This window comes from Phycodurus eques, chromosome 19, assembly GCF_024500275.1.
Source record: "Phycodurus eques isolate BA_2022a chromosome 19, UOR_Pequ_1.1, whole genome shotgun sequence".
Classification (NCBI taxonomy): domain Eukaryota; kingdom Metazoa; phylum Chordata; class Actinopteri; order Syngnathiformes; family Syngnathidae; genus Phycodurus; species Phycodurus eques.
Window position 1 is genome coordinate 8,710,843 of NC_084543.1, and position 24,240 is coordinate 8,735,082.

The 24,240-nt window shown below is 41.6% G+C and overlaps 1 protein-coding gene across 7 annotated transcripts in view; it reads right to left on the reverse strand.

The window, feature by feature from the left end:
* LOC133417907 (calcium/calmodulin-dependent protein kinase type II subunit gamma-like) overlaps positions 1-24,240 on the reverse strand; it is a 44,453-nt gene that overhangs the window by 16,585 nt on the left and 3,628 nt on the right. For 4 of the 7 annotated variants that reach the window (XM_061706127.1, XM_061706125.1, XM_061706128.1 and 1 more), the window contains exons 2-13: positions 24,034-24,128; positions 14,530-14,589; positions 11,551-11,605; positions 11,366-11,431; positions 10,311-10,383; positions 9,157-9,259; positions 7,798-7,881; positions 7,334-7,428; positions 6,400-6,522; positions 6,162-6,245; positions 2,322-2,364; positions 1,427-1,489 (exon numbers count right to left, since the gene is read on the reverse strand). In XM_061706127.1, coding sequence (XP_061562111.1) covers positions 1,427-1,489; positions 2,322-2,364; positions 6,162-6,245; positions 6,400-6,522; positions 7,334-7,428; positions 7,798-7,881; positions 9,157-9,259; positions 10,311-10,383; positions 11,366-11,431; positions 11,551-11,605; positions 14,530-14,589; positions 24,034-24,128 — 944 coding nt within the window. The remainder of the gene's footprint in view (positions 1-1,426; positions 1,490-2,321; positions 2,365-6,161; positions 6,246-6,399; positions 6,523-7,333; positions 7,429-7,797; positions 7,882-9,156; positions 9,260-10,310; positions 10,384-11,365; positions 11,432-11,550; positions 11,606-14,529; positions 14,590-24,033; positions 24,129-24,240) is intronic. The other 3 variants (XM_061706129.1, XM_061706130.1, XM_061706126.1) reach the window with 1 other exon arrangement.

The following is a 24,240-nucleotide window of genomic DNA, read 5'->3' on the forward strand; positions in this document are numbered from 1 at the left end:
ACATCCGCATCTTATCCCTCCCCAGCAGACCCAGGTCCGACGATGGCAGCACGCCAACCCAGCTCTTGCCGGCCCCCTGCAGTGTCAGTTCCCCGCCCCCAGGATACATCGCCCCTCCTCATCCCATGCAGCCCCCGAGCACATCCTCGCAGGCGCACGCCTGTTCGGAGAGTGCCCAGGGGTCAGCCGGAGGTCGGGATGGAGCTTGTCAGATGTGGCGACATAGCTCATTTTTGGAGATGGAATGAGTGTGGTGGAATTTGTGGCAGTAGTGGTGGTCAAGTGGGTAACAAAGGGTGTAGAGGGTGAGGCTGAGATGTGGGGGAAAAAAAATAATAATGCTCTGAGTTGAACTGATTATCATTAAATGATGCATTGAATGTGATTTTGTTGCATTAATTCAAATTAGACAATTTATTCCTTGTGGGCAGGGTATCTGCATGTTTAAGAAAGTCACATTAAAAGACCTTTGAAGACCTTTAAAAGTCCTCCCACTCATTAAAAATGACACTTGGAGTGCGCCATATGGTCTCAATCATATACTTTGAATTTGAATGCTGTAGAAAAAAAGTTCCTTTCACGACATGGAACCCCTAGCCGTTCGCCATTGACCCCACTCATGTTTTTTTCCTGTGCAACCTGTCCTTAATTACTGACAGAACAACTCATATGCATTTGCGATTTGAGTGATCTTTGTAACAGTAAGATGCCATAAGATGGTGCCATAGCCCTGACTTCTCGAAACGTAGTAATTGGTCTAAAGAAAGTACTGTATGTTGAAGTGATACATTTCAACTGAGAGACTAACGTTTTTGTGTCTGGAACGAGCTAGTTTAGCCTGGGTTGTTAGTGTAAGGGACTGAGTTTTTGCTGCATGTACACGCGTACATCTGTAAGCAATTTTAATGTTGAAAGATGAGTTTGAAATGATATTTAAGTGTTATGGGATCATGTTTGCAGTATATGTGTTGAACTACAAATACAGGAAAGTATATGGATATATTTTACAGATTCATGAAACAAGTAAATTATTTTCAGAAGGCCAAATCCTACCTAATTTTCATATTAAAAAAACACTGATCGTTTCTTTTGCAATATTTTCATTTGTTGAGATCAATTGTGCGTTTTCATTAGCTGTAAACTACAATCATCCAAATTATAAAAAAAACTAAATACGTTTCACTTTTTGAATTGAACTACTTAAATTAAACATCACCGATATTTGAATTTGTTGAGATGCATCTGTGCATATGCATTTTTCTTTTTTTAAAAACTTGAATATTTTTTATATACCATATAAAGGGATCCGCGTACAGCCTGTGTGGATGAGCTAAATGTGTGTTCATGACGATGCTTCAGCACCAGAAAGAAGTGTGTGTGTGTGACTGTAGCGAGGAAGTGGATGGGCGTGTCTTCTGGGACGTACCTTCCTGAGCCAGTGAGGCAGTGGAGGAGGCGGCAGCAGCAGAGTTGGTATGCTGCCGGCCCACTATTGGACAAGAAATGCTACAGTTGGGAGGTGCTATGCAAATTGCGCTTTCGACCGCGGGGGGCCTAGGAAGCCATGGGGCATGCGGATTAAAGCTCAACTATATATCACCAGCGCTTGATAGAAGTGGACTGGAAGCAAAAATAAAGAGGTGCACCCCCGTGGTTTCCTAGGCCTCGGGTCGAAATCACAGCCCATGGAATAAACAAAATTAAGAAAACTAAACAAACACCTTGGAATAAGGCCCCAAAACAAGTCACTTTCAGTAGCAGGCCCAGATAAAAATCCCAATCTTGTTTTTACGACACCACACTTGACCCTATACAGGTGTGTGTGTGTGTGTATATATACACAACCACTATCACTTTGTCCCTATACAGGTGTGTGTGTGTGTGTGTATATGTATATATATATCTATATATACACACACACACACACACACACACAATCTTGCTAACATGCAAATGCTCAACAGGCAGCAGAAAAAAAGGATAGGCAAACACACTCAGACAAACACACACACACACACACACACACACACACACACTCCCTCTCAGACACCACACACAGACACACAAAGGGAGAAAAATATTAGCATGGACAAAGACAAGTGACATCCATCTAGAGTCAATAATATATGTCTGCTACATCACAATCATATTCAAGTTATTCCTTGTTTGTGCATTAATGTTATTTAAAGGTGTGCATGTGTGGTAAGGAAGGAGGGAGGGGAGGTGCAGAAGACTCCAACTCTATCCATCAATCATCAAATCGATCATCTCCTTGCTCTGCATGTGCTGCGTGGGGAGCGGAGGGCGAAGGGCACACCCACCTGAGAAGTTTCTGGACACCAGCATGGTGGTGAGGATGGCTCCCTGCACGAGGAAGAAGACAAGGAGGAGGGGGAGCGAGGAAAATAATTAAAACAGGAGATTCGTCTTCTCTGTCTTACCTCTCTGTGCTCTGTTTCTAAATGCAAATGCAATGGCTCAGGACATCTACTTCGTAACACTTGTGAGATAAGTGAATAACGCAGCTTTGTGTGAAATGTGTTTTGACACACTGGAGTAGTTCAAAGCTGCCTCAGCCTGCCTCATAAGAACATTTAGCTCAGTCGAATTGGGAGCTTTGTGAGTTAAATAAAAAAATCAGCTCGAAATGCACGGCCGTAGACAACCAAATTGCCATATATACCATGAACGTGAAGTACGATTGAGTCTGAACGAGGGATGGGAAACCGATGATGATTTTTTAAATGTTTTATTAGATTTTTTTATTTATTTATTTTTTTAAATGGGGAGATGGGCCAGCCAATTCACAAATGAGGTTAAAAAGTTAAAATGTGCATGTAAAATATAACTATTTTAAGCTAATTCATTATAATTTTTAGTTGATTTCATTTTTCATAATAAACCAACCCAAAAAAATGTAGCATTGTTAATCCATCCATCCATTTTCTGAGCCGCTTTTCCTCACTAAGGTTGGGGGCGTGAGTGAGCCTATCCCAGCGATCATCGGGCAGGAGGAGGGGTACACCCTGAACCGGTTGCTAGCCAATCGCAGGGCTCAAACAAACAAACACCCATTCGCACTCACAGTCACACCTATGGGCAATTTAGAGTCTCCAATTAATGCATGTTTTTGGGATGTGGGAGGAAACCGGAGTGCCCGGAGAAAACCCACGCAGGCACGGGGAGAACATGCATGCATGCCTGTAAAACTTTCCAAATAAATCTGCGACAGGAGCAACAAAAGACTGGGAAAGTTGAGGAATGCTCAAAAAACACCCGTTTAGAACATTCCACAGGTGTACAGGTTACTTGGGAACAGGTGAGTGTCATGATTGGGTATAAAAGGGGCATCCCTGAAAGGCTCAGTTGTTCACAAACAAGGAAGGGGTGAAGTTCATCACTTTGTGAACAACTGAGCAAATAGTCTAACAGTTTCAGAACAACATTTCTCAACATAAAATTGTAAAGAATTTAGGTACGGTCACAACATAATCAAATGATTCAGAAAATCTGGAGAAATCTTTGCACGTACGCGGCAAGGCCGAAAACCAACACTGAATGACCGTGATCTTTGATCCCTCAGACACCACTGCATTAAAAACCGGCATCATTGTGTAAAGGATATTGCCTGTACGTGGGCTCGGGAACGTGTCAGAAAACCATTGTCAGTTAACACAGTTCATCACATCTACAAATGCAAGTTAAAACTGCACCATGCAAAGAAAAAGCCATACATCACAACACCCACTTCTCTTGGCCCAAGCTCATCTGAGATGACGCAAAGTGGAAATGTGTGTTGTGGTCTAACGAGTCCACAATTCAAATTGTTTTAGGAAACCATGGACGTTGTATCCTCCGGGCCAAAGAGGAGAAGGATCATCTGGATTGTTATCAGCGCAAAGTTCAAAAGCCAGCATCTATGTTGGTATAGAGGTGTGTTGGTGCCCATGGCATGGGTAACTTGCACATCTGCAAGTTTCAGCAAGACAATGCCAAGCCACATTCTGCACGTGCTACAACAGCATGGCTTCATAGTAAAAGAGTGGAAGTACTAGACTGGCCTGCTAGCAGTCCAGGCATGTCTCCTAGTGAAAATGTATGGCGCATTATGAAGTGCAAAATACGACAACTGAGACCTCGGACTGTTGAGCAACTGAAGTTGTACATCAAGCAAGAATGGGAAAGAATTAGGCCTACAGAGCATTAAGAATAAGTGTCCTCAGTTCCCAAACACTGTTTTTAAAAGGAAAGGTGATGTAACATTGTGGTAAACATGTCCCCTCTCCCAGCTTTTTTGGAACGTGTTGCAGGCATTCAAAATGACTGAATATTTCCCAAAAAATAAGTTTATCAGTGTGAACATTAAATATCTTGTCTTTGTGGTGGATTCAATTAAATATGGGTTGTAAAGGATTTGCAAATCATTGTACTCAACATCACAACTTCATTTGAATAGGGGTTTGTATATAGCTAACTGTTTTCATTTTTGGAATTACAGGACCCTTGATAATGGAAATGCTTAGTGGGCCAAACTAAAGAACGGAATGGGCCGGACAGTATGTAACTGAACGCGATACTTGAGAAAAAGACCCGTATTTTCCGCACTATAAGGCGCACTTAAAAGCCTTTCATTTTATCAAAAATCGACGATGCGCCTTTTAGCACGGTGCGCCTTAGGTCTGCACTGAGTTCCAAAATGATGTTGTGTGAGTTTGGTAAGCACTCCGTTTGATTGACTGTCGTACCATTTCCCGCCGACATAGGGACGTAATACGTACACTGGCAGTGATAAGCCAACTAGAGAACATTACGTAAAGCTACGTACAGTACGCACGCTTGCCTCCGCCACGCCTCCGGTAGGTATACTGCACTTCCGGTATGCTGCTAAACAACATTTGTTCCTTATATGAAAAGGTGCTCTCTCTCCATCCGCGCAAGGACTACCGTGGCGCAGCAACTGCCAGCGAATTCCGACCGTTGGACATTGGTGTAAACAGGGTGTTCAAAGTGAAGTTGCGAGCGGCGTGGGAGCGATGGATGAGAGACGGCAAACACACCTTTACTAAGACTGGGAGGAGAGTTGCGCCACCATATGTGAATGGATTGTGTATGGCTGGGCTAAGGTATCTGCTTTGACTGAGCTTTCACGAAAGCCGGCATTCATTGCTGAACAGCCACCAGGCAACGAGACTGACTCAAACAATGACGAGAGGGAACCCGGCATGTTTGATGGCAAATTTGCCCAGCTGTTCAATTCAGATAAAGAAGATGAGGGCTTCGATAGATTTGTGACAAAAGATTGATCAAAAAAATGAGTGTATTTTTAAATACGTAGTATTAACCGTAGTAACCAAACACACTGTTTTGCTTCCGTTACCTTGTTTTAGCATGCGCCGAATAATACGGTGCGCCTTATGTATGGCTTAAGTACAAAAATAGACCCCATAATTGAGACTGCGCCTTACAATCCGGTGCGCCTTATGGTGCGGAAAATACGGTACAACTTTTAACTTTGGTAAAAGTTTAGTTACCTTGTAGAATATTGAGTTAAGTCTTAAAAGTATATGAAATTTGCTGTATTTAAGTACCAAAAGCAATTAAGCGTTGGAAGTATTTAAGATGTGTGTTGGCTAACGAGCCAAGTTAGCCTAGGCATCACACGACGCTGGCCTTAAGCCCGAAGGTGCAAGAGAGAGGGGGGGGGAAGAGACACACACACACACACACACACACACACACACTCTACCGGTGCCTCATATAAAGACTACTTGATTATCTGTGTCTCATTTTTATGACCTCCCTGGACCAGTATCCTAACAATATCAGTACAGGCAGGACTATTCTTCCTCTTTGTGCTCCACGATATCAACCTTTGAGTCAACTAACAATTTCTTTGGGTTTTTATTTTGTAGGAATGAGTCACGAAGATGGCTAGGGGCAATCTATCCAAGTAAAAGTATGCATATTCTTTAGGAAATCTAGTTGAGTAAATGTGAAATTTGCCAGAAATATAAATGAAGTACAGACACCTGAAAATTCTAAGTATAGGTAACTGTACTCTGTTACATTACAATACTGCACATAGGCCAAACTTTGCCCACCCATGATGTAAAGGTTTTATAAAGAATGCAAAATATAGAAGGTAAAGCTTCATTTGGTACCTTGAGTTTTCGGCGAGCGTTGAACTTGCGAAGACACTCAACAGTTTCCTGTCTGTGCATCATGGATGCCACTGTAGAGCGGTGCTGCAGGGAGCGGGAAAGAAAAAAGAAATGTCACACGTTTACACATCCAATGAGGCTGTTAAAAATGCCTTACTTAATATAGCAAGAGATGGGTAGTGATACCACATTCAGAAATTTTTTTCCTCAATGCTTTTGGTGTTTTGGAGTGACTTACGCAGACCCACGGGTGCTTGAGAGCCTGCTCGGCAGTGATTCTCTTGGCCGGGTTGATGGTCAACATCTGGTTGATCAGGTTCTTGGCCTCGGGGGTCACTGTGTCCCACTCAGGTGAGGGGAACTCAAAGGAATGATGTGAATTCACAAAAAGGCTGATTAGGATGTGCACACAGTGAACCCCGTTTCATTGCGGACGATACATTTCAGAGACACCCGCCTTGATGAAAAGCTGCGACATAGCGAGACATATAAAAAAAACATTTCTTTTATAGCTTTACACCTCTTACACAAAACATAAACCACAGCTTTTAAACATTGCATATGTAAAAAATTAAGCATAAAATGTAAAGAAAATACTGTATGTATTGTAGTGTTGGTACATGCATGTGCCTTTTGAGACGCAGGGAGTAGTGGGGTGTGCCTGTGACGCCAGAGGGTCTGTGTGTGAGTGTCTAGGTGAGAGCGGTGGCTGACAACAGCTCCTGCATGATTGCATTTATTGTGTTGCGTTTTCCTGTTCTCCGGGCGTTTAATAAACGGCTGAAAAATGCATTGGCAACTGTGGCTCTCCTTTCCCACATGTGACGGCAATACAGTAGGCAAAGGAAGACAAAAACTGATGGCTTAAAAAAAACAGTAGAGCTCGGAAGAAGGAAGAGAGTAGAGCTAGGAAGAACAGCGATATAGCAGGGGAACACTGTTATTCAAATGTAAAATGTGTGTTAGGGTGTGTAACTTTTGTTTTAAACCGCATGCACAAATGCACGCGCGCACACACACACCTCTGCAATGCCTCAGGGAGGCTGATTGGATCAATAGCTTTGGACCAATTCTCAATTGGACACTATTAAACATTCAAAAACTGCTCAGTAAAGCCCTGTACTATGCCCGCGCAGCGCCTCCCAATTACACATGCATATACAGACGCTTACATCGTAGGCCCCGGCTTTGATCTGCTGATAGAGCTTGTGCTGATCCTCATCCCAGAATGGAGGGTATCCAACTAATAATATATAGAGAATAACACCTAACAGAAGACATAAAATGTTATATGCAATAGCTTCATTCCATTAAAGACACTTGATCATTCGGCCCCTGAAAGAGTAGCGCAATAAATAAGTCATATACACAAAAATCTATTGCAGTAACTAACAGTGACAATTCCCTCGTGAATTGTGGGCGCTAAAAGTGAATGAAATTGAAAACTAAAATTCTAAATAAATTCATTCACCGAGTACTAGAACGTAACAGCATATACCCAGTATTGGACCCTTGGATAGGATTACCGGTGCTATCATGCTATCCTGATTATATCCATTGAGCGATATAGTAACATCCAAACTATCGCATCACAATCTGAAAAATTAAAAGCCATTACTCATGGAGGTCGACTCACCACAAGCCCATATGTCCACAGGCTTGCCGTAGGGGTCCTTCCGAAGGACCTCCGGGGAGAGATAGCCAGGCGTGCCCGCAAAACCTTCCCGACAGGAAAAAAAAGCCACAGGACACAATTGAGCAATATCTTTTTTTATTACTCATCAAGGCTGTTTTACTGTACTTATGTGAAGGGGGTTGGATGGCGGTGGGGTTTCGGACCCCGCTGACCCTTCCGGAATCTAATGCAAGGCCAGATTATGACGGCGTGGAGTCACAAGCAAATGCCCGTTAATCATCTGGCCTGTGCTTAAAAGTCAGCCAAATGCTCGCCGCTCGGCCCCGTGCCAAGACACAGTGAACTAAGCGTGAACTGGACTCAGTGTGTGCATGTGTGAAGGAACAAACGTTCACACCAATTTGCTTTGGTCTGGATGAAATGTGCAGCACGCAACAAGGCCACCAGGGCCATTGCTTGTGTTTTGATCTCAATAATCATTAAAAAAAATAAATGTATCATTATTGAAAATGTTTTTGGAGATGTCAGATTAGTTCAATGGATCTAACAGGGAAGCTGGAAATAACTTTGTTAACCCTCCCCGTAACATTTGTTTCTCAGGAACAGCAATAGTGTTCTTGGGTGAATTTGACCCAGGGCATCCAAAAGTGCCTGAAACTAACCATTTCATAGCAAATATGTGAAATGTATGATGACCATAACCACACAGCTAAAATAACGAAGGAGTGGCTTCAGAACAACTGCGTGACTGTTCTTGAATGGCCCAGCCAGAACCCTGACTTAAACCCAATTGAGCATCTCTGAAGAGACCTGAAAATGGCTGTCCACCAACGTTCATCATCCAACCTGACAGAACTGGAGAGGATCTGCGAGGAGGAATGGCAGAGAATCCCCAAATCCAGGTGTGAAAAGCCTGTTGCATCATTCTCAAAAAGACTCATGGCTGTATTAGCTCAAAAGGGTGCTTCTACTAAATACTGAGCAAAGGGTCTGAATACTTATGGCTGTGTGATATTTATTTTTCTTTTTTAATAAATCTGCAAATATTTCAATAATTTATTTTTTTTCTGTCAAAAAAAATGCTGTGTGTACTTTGAGGAAAAAAATGAATGATTTTAGCAAATGGCTGCAATATAACAAAGTGAAAAATTGAAGGGGTCTGAATACTTTCCATACCCACTGTATATCTACAGTATATACACGCATACATATATATATATATATATATATATATATATATATATATATATATATATATATATATATATAAACACACACACACATATATATATATATTTTTTGTTTTGTTTTAATTTTTTTTTTTTTTTTTTTAAATGACTGACGTCTGTGCTTTCTCACCGAACCAAGCCTGCTGGTCTCCCTGCACCTCAATAGCCAGGCCAAAGTCTGCCAGCTTCACTGCAGCTCCCTTCATCTTACTGGCCAACAACAGGTTCTCAGGCTGGGGAACACACGCACGCACACACGGTGAAGCAGAATGCAAGACAGAAGATCAAGACTGTGAAAGACAGCTAGTGTCAAAAATACATGATGTATCCAATGTGGCTCAATGTGGCTCAATGTGTGTGTGTGTGGAGGGGGCGGTAAATGTGAGAGAGCGCGCAGTGATGGCAGGGGAAAGTGGGTGGGCACAAGCAGAGAAAGCGGACGGGTGGGTTGAGAATCTCCACAGCAGCAGCAACAGCAGCAGCACCTTATATGGACGTGAGCCCATCGCCATAGAAACCACCGGGGAGTTATTTAGGCAGCGCCGCAGACGGCATGCTAAATGGAAAGTGTACTTACCGTGAGGCGGCGAGTGTGGCGGTGCTCTAAATGGCCGTTGTTTGGGCAGGAGGACATAAAGGGTCTGCAGTAAAAGCCCACTTAGGATAAAAGACCAACAAATCAGACGAGCAGGGCCACCATAATTGCGTTACGCTCTGACAAAGAGGATTTTTTATTTTTTTTTGCCACGCTACATAAAATCCAAATAATTATTACTGTATTTTTACTATCCTCCAAGGCCACATTGTCATCATCGCCTCAAAGTAGGTTGAAGGCAAAAGAGGAGCCGTTTAAGTCAATCAGCAAGCTGGGGAGACAAGCTCCTCCCCCTTTGCATGCACACTACGCGGGTGGCGTGATGTCACACGAGTAGTCCTGGCAACTTCAGCGGTTCATCTATCTCTCCACCACCCACCCATGTCAGTATAACGTGCTGTGTGTGAGTCCTTGTTTTTTCCTTGCCATAGGTGACACACACACACACACACGCACTGGTCACGTGGCCATGACTCATCATCTGTGATAACTAATACGGAGGATGAACCAGCGGATGCGAGAGGGAAAAAGAAGAAAAAGCAGGACAAAAAGAAGGCAAGCCAGGGAAAGCAAGCGATGGAGCAACTGGGAGCCATCTGTGTGTTGCCATGGCCACAAGCAGAGGTGTGTGTGTGTGTCTGCGCATGCATGTGAGAGTGTGGTTGTCACGGAAACGGGCAGCCACTCACCTTGAGGTCTCTGTGCACAATATCATGCTGGTGGATATGATTGACACTCTCCAAGATCTGACTAATGCAATGACTGTGGGGGGAGGGAAAAAAAGGCAAAGATCGACATGTCGGATGATATATAATATTTAATTTTTTAAAAAAAGCCTGATAACAACACAGATGTAATACACTGCCTTAGTTTGCTATTAATAGATGTTAAAGAAATTAATGAATGGGAATTTTCACTTGCACTCACACATTGTGGGCGCTATGCAACAGAATGGGCCGTTGCATTAATGGTGGCAATAATGCACATGAAATCATGTCCAAACAAGAAGAAAGAGTGCACGCTGCTCTAAGTTGCATAACGAGGCTTTAGCAAACAAGGCCTTCTCCCTCTGAGACATAACACAGGCATTGCAGTTTAAACAATTGATACTACAGGAAAGCGTGTAGGAAACCATCTTAATAACGGGGGCGTCCAAGCAAGCTGCCGTTATTCCTCCGTCCCGTCCACGTTTTTACACTCACCCCGTGACCGGGCTGGCTCTTATATAAAAAATTTAAAATTCCCCTCTTGCCAGCAGCCCCAAACGCTTTAATATGACTGTCCGACGCCGTGTGCGGTGTCAGGCCTCAGGAGTCCCCTTGCTCCAGGCTCATGTTCATGTCACGTCTCTGCAAAAGGTTAGCGTCGGCAAGGTCGCTCGAGAAGAGCGGCTGAGGCCTAATTCGAATGTAAGAGAGTGTGAGAGGGGGTTTTGGTGTCTCTTAAACACCTACCCTGGTGTGCAAGACGACACAAAGAGCGCTAATCCAGTTGTCCAAGCAACTCTAAGCTGCGCACCACCCAGACAGCACGAGGAAACTCGAGGAGGAAGATGAGAGTTAAATGTCAAGGAAAACATGGAAAAAGATATTCAAAGTGGCCACCACGTGCGAGCGGAGGGCTCGAAGTCGTCCTGAGAAACGCCTCATTTGTCATTGTGAATGCCAGCGTTGAATTTACAAGCCCTATCTATAAAAGAGAGGCAGGCATGAAACATAAATGACGCCATTGATGAAGCACGTACCTGGCGTCGGCCTCACTGTAGTACTCTCTGGCTACGATGTCTTCAAAAAGCTCCCCTCCTGTCACCCTGGGGGGGAAGGTTAGCGAGGAGAGAGTGTGCTTAGCATACACAAACAAGCCGCAGTCACGCACATGGGCAAAATGTCAATGTGTGCGCGTGTGTGTGTGTATTCACAATATACTCACAGGTCAAAGACGAGGTAATGAAAGCCCTCCTCTGAAATGCTATCATGCAGTCGCACTGAAAGACAAGAAGGGAGACGGCACTTGTGGATTAGTACACATGCCACTTAAAAAGGAGACGTCATACAATTTGTCGGTTTTGAGCGGGCTGTCCAGTGTAATACAAATGAGCCATTAAAAAAAAAAAAAAAAAAAAAAAAACAGGTGGCGATGTAGTAGTGGTTAGCATGTCTGCTTCATAGTTCTGAGGTTCAGGGTTCGAATACTGACTGCTGTGTGGAGTTTGCGTGTTCTCCAACTCTTTGCAGAGGTTTTTATTCAGGTACTCCAGAGGGTCATTGAAGACTAAATTGTCCATAGGTGTGAATGTAAGTGTGGATGGTTATTTGTCTATATATGGCCCTGCAATTGGCTGGCGACAAGTCCAGGGTGCACCACACATCTCTCACCCAAAGTCATATGGGATTGGCTCCAGCTCACCAGCTCACCAGCCACCCTGAGGAGGACAAGCGCTAAAGAAATGAATGGACAGATGCATTGTTTTGGAGTTTTACTCCCTTAATGTCCCTTCTACAGCAGCTAAAACACATTCTCGGTAAATTTTAAGTCGGGCGATTGAATTGGCATGTCTAAAACCTTCCACTTCTTGCCCCCTGATGAATTCCTTAGTTGTTTTGGCGGTATGCTTTGAGTAATTACAGGGGGTCCTCAATCTGTTTTATTCCTATGGCAGTGCTGTAACCTAGTGGTCAGCACTTGTGCCTCACGGTGGTTCTGGGTTTGAATTTCAGGCTTTTCTGTGTGGAGTTTGCAGGTACACCCTGTGTTTGCATGGGTTTTCTCTGGGTACTCCACAAGCACTATGGATGGATGGAATATTCCATGGCTTCTCACGGTGGCACTCATGAAAGTGGCTTTTTCAATGATCGTATTCTCCAAAATGGCTGAATATTGATTTAATATTATTGATATAGTATTCATATTTAATACACAGCCTAGTGGGTAAGTAGCTCAACGACGACCATTTTGTTTCAACTCGAGACACACTGTCAAGATGCTAGGAGGCTGCATCTTGACGTCGCATGATATAACGGGACAATTTTCCCTTTGAAGGACCTCTGGACAATACGTGAATGAGTAAGGAAGAGGGCTCATGACAGAGTACGAGCAAGCCACAATGTTAGGTGCACACGACCGGATAAAATCTAATGAAAGAGATGCATGGAAAATTTGGCACCGGGTAAAAGAAATGCCCATTTGTAGACAAGCACATTGTATCCCACCGGCATCCTCCAAGTACGGCCCCCATATCGCAAATAACGTAAGGTGAATTAATCGTTACTAGAGTCAAACTTTCTCCACAGAGTTTTGTTTAACGAATAATATTTTGGTTGAACTACACAATGCTTTTGAGGCATTTGACGTTTGTAGGTTGCACTATAATGATAATAAAAAGGGCTGGGTGATTCTAGGTTATTAGTGTTTTCTTTAAATTCATTAATTTTAAAAAAATATGCATTTTAACAGTTTCCATGGATCAAAGTGAGTTTCTGCTGACGTGCACTGTTGTTTACACTACCAACGTGGCTGCAAACAGAGAGGATCCCGATTACAAAAGCAAAATCAGTGTTGCAAACATCGTGACTTTTCCGACCCTTTTAGCGACTGTTTTTCAAAGTAAGTGACTAGTGATTTAATTGCAACTAAGAAACAGACCATATGCGTGGAAAATGTTTTACATTGCTAAGAAACGAGCCTGGTGGAAGGCAATCATGGAATCAACTGCACTGGATATTGCAAAAGCAGGGATTTATCTACGTTGGAAACATTTGACCCGAGGTATGTGCTTCCAAGCAGCAAATATTTTGATAAGGTCGCCTTGCCTCACGTGTACAACACCTGTAAAACACCGCATTACTCTTGGATTTGGACCATCCAGGCCATGCAGTTTGATGGCTCATTTTATGATGCTAAATTGTTAGTTAATAAATGTTAATTTATTAAAATATTGTGTTAACATACATGTTTTGACTCAAAGGGCATTTTTTCCCCAAAATGAAGCACCCATTTTCACATTACCTGTAAAGAAAAAAAAAACTTAAATAAATATGTATTTCCATTATTTCTGTGCAAGTTAATGTAGGGAAATCCTTTACTTTTTCTAAATGTCAAGGGGGTAAAAAAATAAAATTGCTCAAAATGGAGAATGGATTTTTTTGTGGAAAAAGATCCATATTGCAACAGCCCTAGTCAGAACACAAAAAAAACGTGTCCTCTTCTTTCTGTGATACGGAGCCACAAAAACACAGAGGTCTTCCATTTTTATCCTATTCACGTTGCTGATGCAGCTAACGGCACATAAGGGATTACACCCGTCCAAACTGAAATGGTGTGGACTGTACAGGGTTAAAGTGACAAGCAGCCATCAAACAGGCAGCTCAAGTCACAGCAGAGGCCTCGTGTCAGCATGTTTAGGCTTATCGTTATCTTTAGTAATAAATGTAATTAAAAAAGAAATTAATTATAAAATAAAAATAAAAAATAATAATAATAATAATATCACTTGTATAATACGGCTAAGTAGGATGGCTGGCCGGCCCCGCGGCGAGAAACCAAAGTGACTGCTCATTCCTTTCTCCATCTTCTCGCTCCCTTCCTCCATCTGTCTCCTTCTCCTCGCTCACGTCTCACCATCTGTCTCTTTCTTGTGCCCTCTTTTGTCCAAACTTTAACGGAGCCCGTGCCAAAATATGTCAAAACTGAGAGAAAGAGTGAAAATCTATAGATCGAGGGTGTAAACATGAGGAGGACGACCAAAAAAAAAAGTGGGACATGAGGAAGTGAGCAAGCACGGCGAGAATGGTGTCATTGATTTAGTCATTGCCTCCTTCCTTGCCCTTTTTACATCTCCATTAGAGGCAAGGGCTCTATTCTCCATGCTAATCACAGGTGCGGTGTCAAACTCTAGCGGGTCCAGCTCACCAATGTTGGGGTGCTTGAGCAGCCGGCAGATGCGAGCCTCACGCTCCAGCTTCTGGTGGTCTGAGGAAAGACAAGATGGAGGATTTTACTTCACAAAATCAACACCCGACTCTCAGTTAAGAGTTTTATCAAAGAGGAATTCTGCTTTGACCTTGTAAATGTTTGTCCTTAATGTATTTGTTAACCATCTGATGTGAGCTGCTGATTTTTTTTTTAAAAGACTAAAATGTGTGGGAATCCAAATATTGATATAGAAATAATACAATAAATAAAAATTAGAAGACTAAAAATAAATGTATGACAAACTAGAATACAAAATAAAACTATAATAATCAAATAAATAGCAATAAAAGTATAAAAATACAGTTTAAAAAGTGAAATAAGGAAATCGTGGGAATCCAGATATTGGCATGAATTAAAAAAACTTAAAGTGAATAGATTTTACTGGCAATGATTGTAAGAACCCATACATTATGTAAAAATAATGGATAATATAAAATAAAAAATAAATAAAGAACACGAGAATATAATCAAATAAAATGAATACAATGAAATAAAATAGAAAAAAATTATACACAAAATTAAATAGAATAAAAATATTAAAATAATAGATAATGGAAAAAATAAAATGGAAAATAAAATTGTGGGACTACATATTTGCATAAAATACAATTCTAATAAATAAAATAAACAGCACACATTATAAATGCAGCTAATTTAGGACTCCATAAAAATGAGATAAAAACTTATATGAGTGAACAAATATATTTGAAGAAACGTGTCGGAATTCACACATTGAAGCCTGAGAAATTTAATAAAATGAAAATAGAATAAATATATCTCGACTGGGTTAACGAGAAGAAGGACTGGACTGTTGGCCAGTGGTACAAGGTCCTCTTTTCCGATGAAAGTAAAATGTGCCTTTCATTCGGGATTCAAGGTCCAAGGGTTTGGAGGAAGACGGGTGAAGAACAGATCCCAAGCTGTTTGAGGTCTCGTGTGAAATATCCACAGTCAGTCAAGAGTTGGGGCGCAATGTCCAGTGCAAGTGTTGGTAAACTCTGCTTTCTTAAATCCAATGTCACTGCAACAGTCTACCAGAATGTTTTAGAGGACTTCATGATTCCTTCTGCTGAGGATCTGTATGGCGATGCAGATTTTATCTTCCAGCACAAAAACCTGGTTTGAAGTCCATGCCATCACAGTGCTTGACTGGCCAACCAACTCGCCGGATCTAAACCCCATTGAGAATCGATGGGGTATTATCAAGAGGACAATGAGGGCTACCAGATGCAAAAACAAAGAACTGACAGCAAGCATCAAGGAAATCTGGGCTTCCATAACTTCCAGGCAATGCCACAGGCTGATTGCCTCAATTCCACAGCGCATCAAGGCAGTGATTAAAGCAAAGGGATTCCCAAGGAAGTATTGAAGAATAACGTATGGTTTTGAAAGCACCATATTTTGATTGATTTAATGTGACCCTAATTTCTCTCTTTTTTTTCTGCAAAAACTGAAAAGTAAATGATTTCTTCACACTATTGACATTTTCTTAATTCCTGATTTTGTGGGTTTTATGAGCTGGAAGCCCAAATTATGTAAAAATAAACAAATACTGAATCTATAATTTATGAAAGTTTAACTTTTTGAATGGAATTATGGAAATAAACTTTTCCATGACATTGTATTTTTTTTGGAAAGGGTCTGCATATTGGTAGAAGGGTGATGAGGATGGAGCTGCCAGATGAGAGTTAAGAGGAAGACCTAAGAGAAGGTTGATGTAGTGAGCGAAGACATGAGGGCAGTTGGTATTAGAGGAGGATGCACAAGATAGGCTTAGATGGAAAAGGATGACGCACTGTGGCGAGCCCTAGCGGAATAACCCGAAACAAAAAGAAGAAACAAGGTCTGTAGACATTGTTAATGTGATAAAAAAACAAAAAAACATTGCTTGTCTTTCAAAAATAAGGGGTTGAATGTATGCATGTATGTGTTCATGGAAAACATGAAATTGTCCGCAGGACCCCAAACTTTTTAAACGGTAGAACGGTATTTAAAAAAACAAAACAATTTGTCTATGCATCACCGTGTCAAAAAAATAATAAAGTAGTAATTGGTATTTTTGGAGGTTGCAAAGCTGTGAAATACAAACCACTGTCCTCACACATCTGATGCATTTCTTTGAATAATCAGTTTGCCATATATTTTTAAGGGTAAGTGAAGATGAGTTTGAATTGATACTTCAGTGTTTTGAGATTATATTTGAGGTTATATTTAGGGTTTAAATTAATTAATATAGACAAATTGGGGGGGAGGGGTGCCCATTCACAAACTTTTGATATTTGCGTCAGGGCTAGGTCCCGAGCGAGGGTTCACTATACATAAGTTTTTTTTAACTACCCCGTACTTGTGACGGCTTGAGACGGTACCACTAAAACATGTAGCTATGGGCCAAAGGTGACCAGGGGTAACCGGATCCGTTATGAGTCATTGCCGCCGTGCGCATGTTGTATGCTGTGGCTAAATGCGCCCCCAAGGCCTCCACACACAAGTATTTACGTTCATTTCTCCGACGCCGACATTTTCGCACACCGGTGCTGATCACCTGGACCGACTGCGAAGGCAACGGCACGTTATGACGGAACACAAACAAAAAGACAACAGTCACTCCTCCTTCACCACACATACACTCTCCAGCTGTCATGTGACTTCTTTGTTTCGCTTCGTCCAACCTGTTGCTACGTCGGAGAGCTTTTCAAGCCACTGTCGGCTATTTCGGAGTGCTGTCCCCCGCCCCCCCACCTTCCTCCCCGCAAGGTGTAGATTTCCAGAGATGGAGGGAGAGACCTGAAGCGCCGCCTAATTACGCCGCTGACGCAGGACGCAGAGACAGACAGCGAGAAGGAGGGAAGATTACACACAGCATCCATTTGCTTGAAGAGGATCACAAGCTCTCCTGTGTGTGTGTGTGTGTGTGTGTGTGTGTGTGTGTGTGTGTGAGAGAGAGAGAGAGTGTTCTCCGCATGGTGCAGTGTCACTGCAGCACTCACTAATTCATTCAATCTCCCCCATTTGTTGATGTGTGTGTGTGTGTGTGTGTGTGTTGGGAGAAGATGGGGAAAAGAGAGGGATGGAGGGTAATTACACTGGCACTTCCTGCTGCTCTCTAATTGGCCATCTGTGTTGCCAGGGGGGGCGGGCCCCGCGGCCATCTTACATCACGGACAATCTGAGGGGCCCGATCTACTTTTGGGCATAAAATGTGTTGGAAATTGTGAGCTGAGAGTAAATTGATATTTTGGGGAAAAAATGGCCGTGATGTGTAGCAGTATTATTTGTATGTTTTACTTTGTGTAAGGTGGCACGCTTTACAATCACAAGATCAAGGAGTATTTGGGCAAGACAACTGAGAAATAGTGAACTTATAAAAATACATTTAAAAAAACTTTTAAAATGTAAAAAAACACTTTTTAAATGTATTTTACATTATACATGTATTATACATGTATTTTACATTATATTTTACATTATTACAACTTTTCTGTCACACGCTAATGACTTGAGCATAAAACTTGTAATATTCCATAATATAAAATTACCACTTTTTCCCCACACATAACTTTAGGACTTGTCATAAAATGAGGATTTCATTCTTGTAATATTACAATGACATTTGTGTAATATTAGTGTTATTATAACTTACCTGCAAGTACTTATAATTTATTGTTATAATTCCGACTAAATTTTTATAGGTCAACTTTTTCCACTGAACATTTTGACTTAACTCTCAAAATCATTAAAATCATGGTATAATTATGAATTTCTTCTTAAAATAGTTTAACTTTATTTTAGTAAAATTACACATTTTAATTTTTGAGAAAACTTTCAAATTGCAATTTTATTTTAAAATTCAGATTTCTTCCCACATACTGTATTTTAATACTGATAAAATGTGTAGTTTAATTTGTGTCCAATTATTTTCTATAAATATGAGTCTCTTTACTTATTGACTTTATCTTGTAAAATAGAATATTGTAAAATTGTCTTTTTATTGTAGAATTTACATTTTTTTTTTTTTTTTTTTTTTTTTATAAATGACTTAATTCTCGTAGAATTAGGACTTGATTATAGTGCAGTTAAGATTTTGTTCTTGAAAAACAACAACTTTATTCTTGTAAAACAAAGTTTTTGTAAAATTCTGGGTTTATCAACCATTTTTCAACCATTTGCACTCACATTCACACCTTATGGGCAATTTAGAGTCTCCAATGCATGCATGTTTTTGGGATGTGGGAGGAAAGCGCAGTGCCCGGAGAAAACCCACGCAGGCACGGGGAGAACATGCAAACTCCACACAGGTGGGGCCGGGGATTGAACCCCGGACCTCAGAAATGTGAGGCTGACGCTCTAACCAGTCATCCACCGTGCCACGCAAAAGCAAATCCATCCATCCATTTTCTGAGCCACTTTTCCTCACTAGGGTCACGGGCGTGCTGGAGCCTATCCCAGCTGTCATCGGGCAGGAGGCGGGGTACACCCTGAACTGGTTGCCAGCCAATCGCAGGGCACATAGAAACAAACAACCATTCGCACTCACAGTCACGCCTACGGGCAATTTAGAGTCTCCAATTAATGCATGTTTTTGGGATGTGGGAGGAAACGGGAGTGCCCGGAGAAAACCCACGCAGGCACGGGGAGAACATGCAAACTCCACACAGGCGGGGCCGGGGGTTGAACCCCAGGACCTCAGAAATGTGAGGCTGACGCTCTAACCAGTCATCCACCGTGCCGCCCAAAAGCAAATCAAATAGCTTAAATAAATGTGGACTAGTTCAGCTGGCTCATAAAACACACACACGCAAAGCAAACAGCATTATCATCTTTGTAAAGTATAAGTTATCATTTATATTTGGGATTTCATTAGATTGTGAAAGTGCACGTAACACATAACTGACGCCCTTCCCTGAATGCCTTCGGTCAGGAAGCTCCCACAGAAAACATCAGGCCCTAACAGCACTTCCTTTCTCGTTTCCATCCCTTCCGTTTGCCTTACCGCCCCCTTCTCCTTCCTTCTCCTCTCCTCAGATTACTGCAGTGTTTACCAGAGCTTTGAGAGACTTACCCACCAGGCCACGCGTGAGGTCACACTCGCACCATCAGGCTAAAAAAATAAATAAATAAATATAACCCTCCCAGTCAAATCCTCATGCAGCGCCTGCCTGGGAGTCACTAGTACATGTTGTGTTTCCTGTAGTGCGTGTAGGTGCATGCCACTGCAGCCGCACACACGCCACTGCTCTGTGACTGTCAGTCTTTCTCTTGACTACACTCTATTGTGCGTCTCCTTGAGTCCCACTTCACCTTGGATCTTGTACCACTGCGACGACCCAATGATCTCCCCTTTCGAAACCACTCTCATCTGACAAAATATTGGGTACACCAGCGCCACTGAATTTGAGCCAAAATATTTAATGAATTAATTATTTAATAATACCGTGACACCTCGAAGGTCGAACGCAATCTGTTCCGGGACGCCGGTGTAAACTATGTACAGTATAAAGGGAATTGAATTCATCTTTTCCTGCGTTAAACTGGTGCCATCATAAATCCTTCATCATTAACTGTAATGGCCGTAACGCTCAACACTAATGTTGGCAATCCACAAAAAAAAAGCTTTTTATTTTCTCTTAATATGACTACTTTTTCATGTCATATTACTACGACTTACAGGTATTATGTCTTATTATTTTAGTTACCGAAAATTAATAAATGTACGGCTTTAGTCATGACATTAATACTTTTCTCTCTTAATATTTGGAATTTTCGCTTCATAACATTTTTGAAAAATGTTCTTATACGACTTCTTCCAAATACTATTACAAATTCTGACTTTATTCTTGTAAAACTCTGACTTTGTTGTTAAATAATTACCACTATTCTTGTAAAACTATGACTATTCTTGTATTAAAACTCCCCTCCGACATACTATTATGCCTTCATTCTTGTAAAGTTATGACTTTATTGGTTTATTGTATTCTTCTTCTCCTCTTCTCATACTATGCGGCTGTTCTCTTAACACCCCTGATAGTGTCAATCAAAGCCAAATATCTACGTAATGGACATGTGACACGTGCAGCAGGAGCTGCACAACAACATAAGGCTGGGTCATTCATTGATTTTAACGATTCATTTGAATGTATTTCTCCGAATGGTTTTGGTTTCCAAAGCTTGAAGCACCTCCCCGCTATGTGTACTACTTCACAAAGAAAGTGTTGCCAAGTTGGCAACTTTGCGGACCCCTCTAGCGACTATTTTTGAAAGAAAGTATCCAGCAAGTTCATCACCTGCTAATAAAGAGACGAGTGGAATCATTTTCACATTGTTTTTTGTATGACAAGAAAGGAGCCCTGTGGAAGGCAATCCCGGAGTCACTCCTGCGGACCTTTGCCAAAGACATCCAACACGGTTCCGCCACTAGACCGCTTTTTTAAGCTACAGTATCATTTATGGACTTTTAAAGCATACAAGCAAGTCCGAATTCGGAGTTTTGCACCTTCAGTGTAGTACCACGTAGAGCCACATCATGACGGGCAGCACTGAGGTCTACTGGATGAGATGCAGCGTAATCGCAAGAAGAAGAGACAGAAAAGGTCTGCAACCAAACTCCTGAAATAGCAGTTGTTCCCACAGAGCAGAGAGAAAATACTGTATGCTTGTGAGTATTGTTGTATGCTCTGTTTGTATGTGTTGAGATAACACTGTCATGACTTCCATGTTTTGAGATACGAGTCGTCGTTCGGCCGACTTTTTGCTTTGACTGTCGAGGAGAAATTTGAGATACGAGCACCGTCTGGTGGCAGTGAACTAAACTCATTTCACAAGCAGCAGTTTGGCAGATAGCGAAATATTTTCGAAAAAAAGACTGGCTGCAAGCTGTTTCATGACACTCCCAGTTAAAGTTGAGTGTCAAACCAAATAAAGCGTATTACACTTTGTGCATTTAAAACAACCGCATAGCTTTGCCTTAGGCAAGTTCGCTTAGCTTAATGCTAACAAACACGAATAGCATCTACGTGGCGGTGTTATAACGCTTTAAGCAACGGCAAGCGATGTATCAACACATGTAGACAAACAATATAACAAGAGGTGTAACATTTAATTGATTCATCGTTTAGCGACATTAAATTGTCCAAATCCTCAGAATTTCAGCCTCAACAGTTAATATTCTCAGATTTCTGTAGTCCTCCTTTAAGCCGTCTGATTATCTTTCTGTTTAATCAAAATGTGACATATGCAAACATCTGCTTTTACTTTGGTAAACAATGATCAACATTTTTGCCTATTTTCTGACGTTACGGACCAAAACAGCAATTGAATCATAATCAATGTTTGTGCATTTTCTGTACTGTGAATTTGAAATAATTTCCTGTTTTTGAATAAAGGGATGGAAATGGAAGTTATTTTTTTAAATCTGATTCATCGATTAATCGAAAAAAGAGATTAAACGATTATTAAAATAATCATCAGTTGCAGCCCTACATATAACAACACGCACAGGCATATATTCTTTATCCTTCGAGAAAAACGACTAATATTATTAGCATTAATTTAAATGGGCAAAGATGATTTGAAAAAAGATAAATCGGAAAAATCTAATTTTTGTGAAAAAACTGATTTTATTTTGAGTCGATAACACCCAGCCCTCCAGCAAGATGGCCGCTGTTGGATGGCGATGATGGAACAATAACAGTCGCGACACACACTCGCAGATGTATGCCATATTAGTGTTACTTCATGCACACATACACACACAAATGCCATCAGATGACAACAGGGAAAACGGGGAGGCGCCTATGGAATCTGTGGGGTCTTAGTGCTTGACAAGATACATTTAGCATAAGTGGATTAGCCTCAATCCCCCTTTTTACAGCAAGACAAGAGAGAGGCCACGAGGAAGACGAGTGAAAGACGGACTTGACGAGAATAAAGGGAGCCGGGTCAATGTGTGTTAATGTTAGCAAAGAGCCTAATTGGGTGGTGGAGGAGGAGGGGGAGGCAATTAGGTCTGTAAAGGCAGGGGAGGTACCACACAAGTCCACGTCACGCTTACAACATGGAAGCGGCAAGCGTGTGTGTGTGTGTGTGCGCGTGTGTGTGTGCTCGTGTGTCTGTGTGTGTTTGTTTGTGCACGTGGGCGTGGAGCTGCGCAGCGATGCGGCGGCATATAAAATTCAGGCCCCAAGAGCTGCACTGCTATGCGAAGATGCCACGGCAACAATTACATTGATTCACATCCTGCCCCTCCGCCGCTACCGCTGCGGTTTTTTATTTCATCCTCACAAGCCCAGCAGCACTGTCGCCAACCGCCCCCTCCCGCCACCACACCCCTCGTTGGAAATTTGGATCAATGCCAGAGGATGTCCGGACATACGGAGTTATTTAATACGGCCTTTAAAAATAATAATAAGCAAGATAATTAAAGGTGATCACAAGACCTTATGATTGAATTCAAAATTGCTTCATCTGTTGGAATTATGGCCACAGCGAAGACACGTAAAGACAAAAGTGTGCTGCGTTTATACATGTGGCACTCAGTGGACACTTCAATAGGTACACCTGCACCACTTGAATGGCATTCAAGGAAGAGCTCGTCTGTTTTGACTGACACAGTCAGAGGGGTAACAATGTGTTCATAAGGCTAAATAAGCTAATTAAACAACTTTAATTGGGTTGATGCAGTGCAGTCGAAATGTCACATCTGCTCAAAATGCACTATACAATGCTGTTTTGTCGAATACAGTAATACCTTGAGTTTTTCGAGGTACAAGCAAACAGACAAACAGAAAAATACAAAATGAGAACAAGACAACAAGGAACAACTCCAGCTCCTGACATCACTCACGAGGTTAAAGGCACACATCAAACACACAAATACAATAGTACGTGGAATAATTAAGCTTCATAAAACAGATTTATTTCTTCACATCTTTAATTATGTTCTTATACGAGGCAGTGCTGTTTTTTTTTTTTTTTATGAATTTTTTTTATTATGTATTATTATTTTTGGGGGGGGGGGCTGGAATGACATTTAAATTCATTTCAATTGGGAAATTGATTTGACTAAATCGAGCTATGAGCTTGGTCATGGAACAAATCAAACTCATAAGTCAAGGTAACACCACAAAGCACATTAACAAACGTGAAATTTCGATGCATAGACTAACTAGACTGGATCTCATTTGTAAGGTGCAGGTGTCCCTAATATTATGGCTCCCTTTTGTTGACTATTTTGGATTTAGTAAAACCAGTGCGCATGAAACAAGGTATTATATATATTTTTAAAAATAAAAATAAAATGCATCTTTAAAGGCTTTTATTCTAATTCAAGGGGATTTATCAGCCTTGAATGCACTGTTGAAACTCTGCAAACCAAGCAAAGATGTAATGCGTATGAGCGTGCGTGCGTGTGTGCGTGCGTGCGTTTGTGTGTGAAAGAGAGCATACCTCGTGCAGACAGCTTCTTGGTGTTGATGATTTTGGCAGCATATTCCTGCCCGGAGGATTTCTTGACACATCGGCGCACCACTGAAAAAGCTCCCCTACGAAGACCAGACCACAGAGTTACAAAATAGGCCCATTTCCACAGGCACGATCTTTACCCTACATCCAGCAACGAGTTTTCCGGGAAGCTTTTGGGCATGGAACAAATCA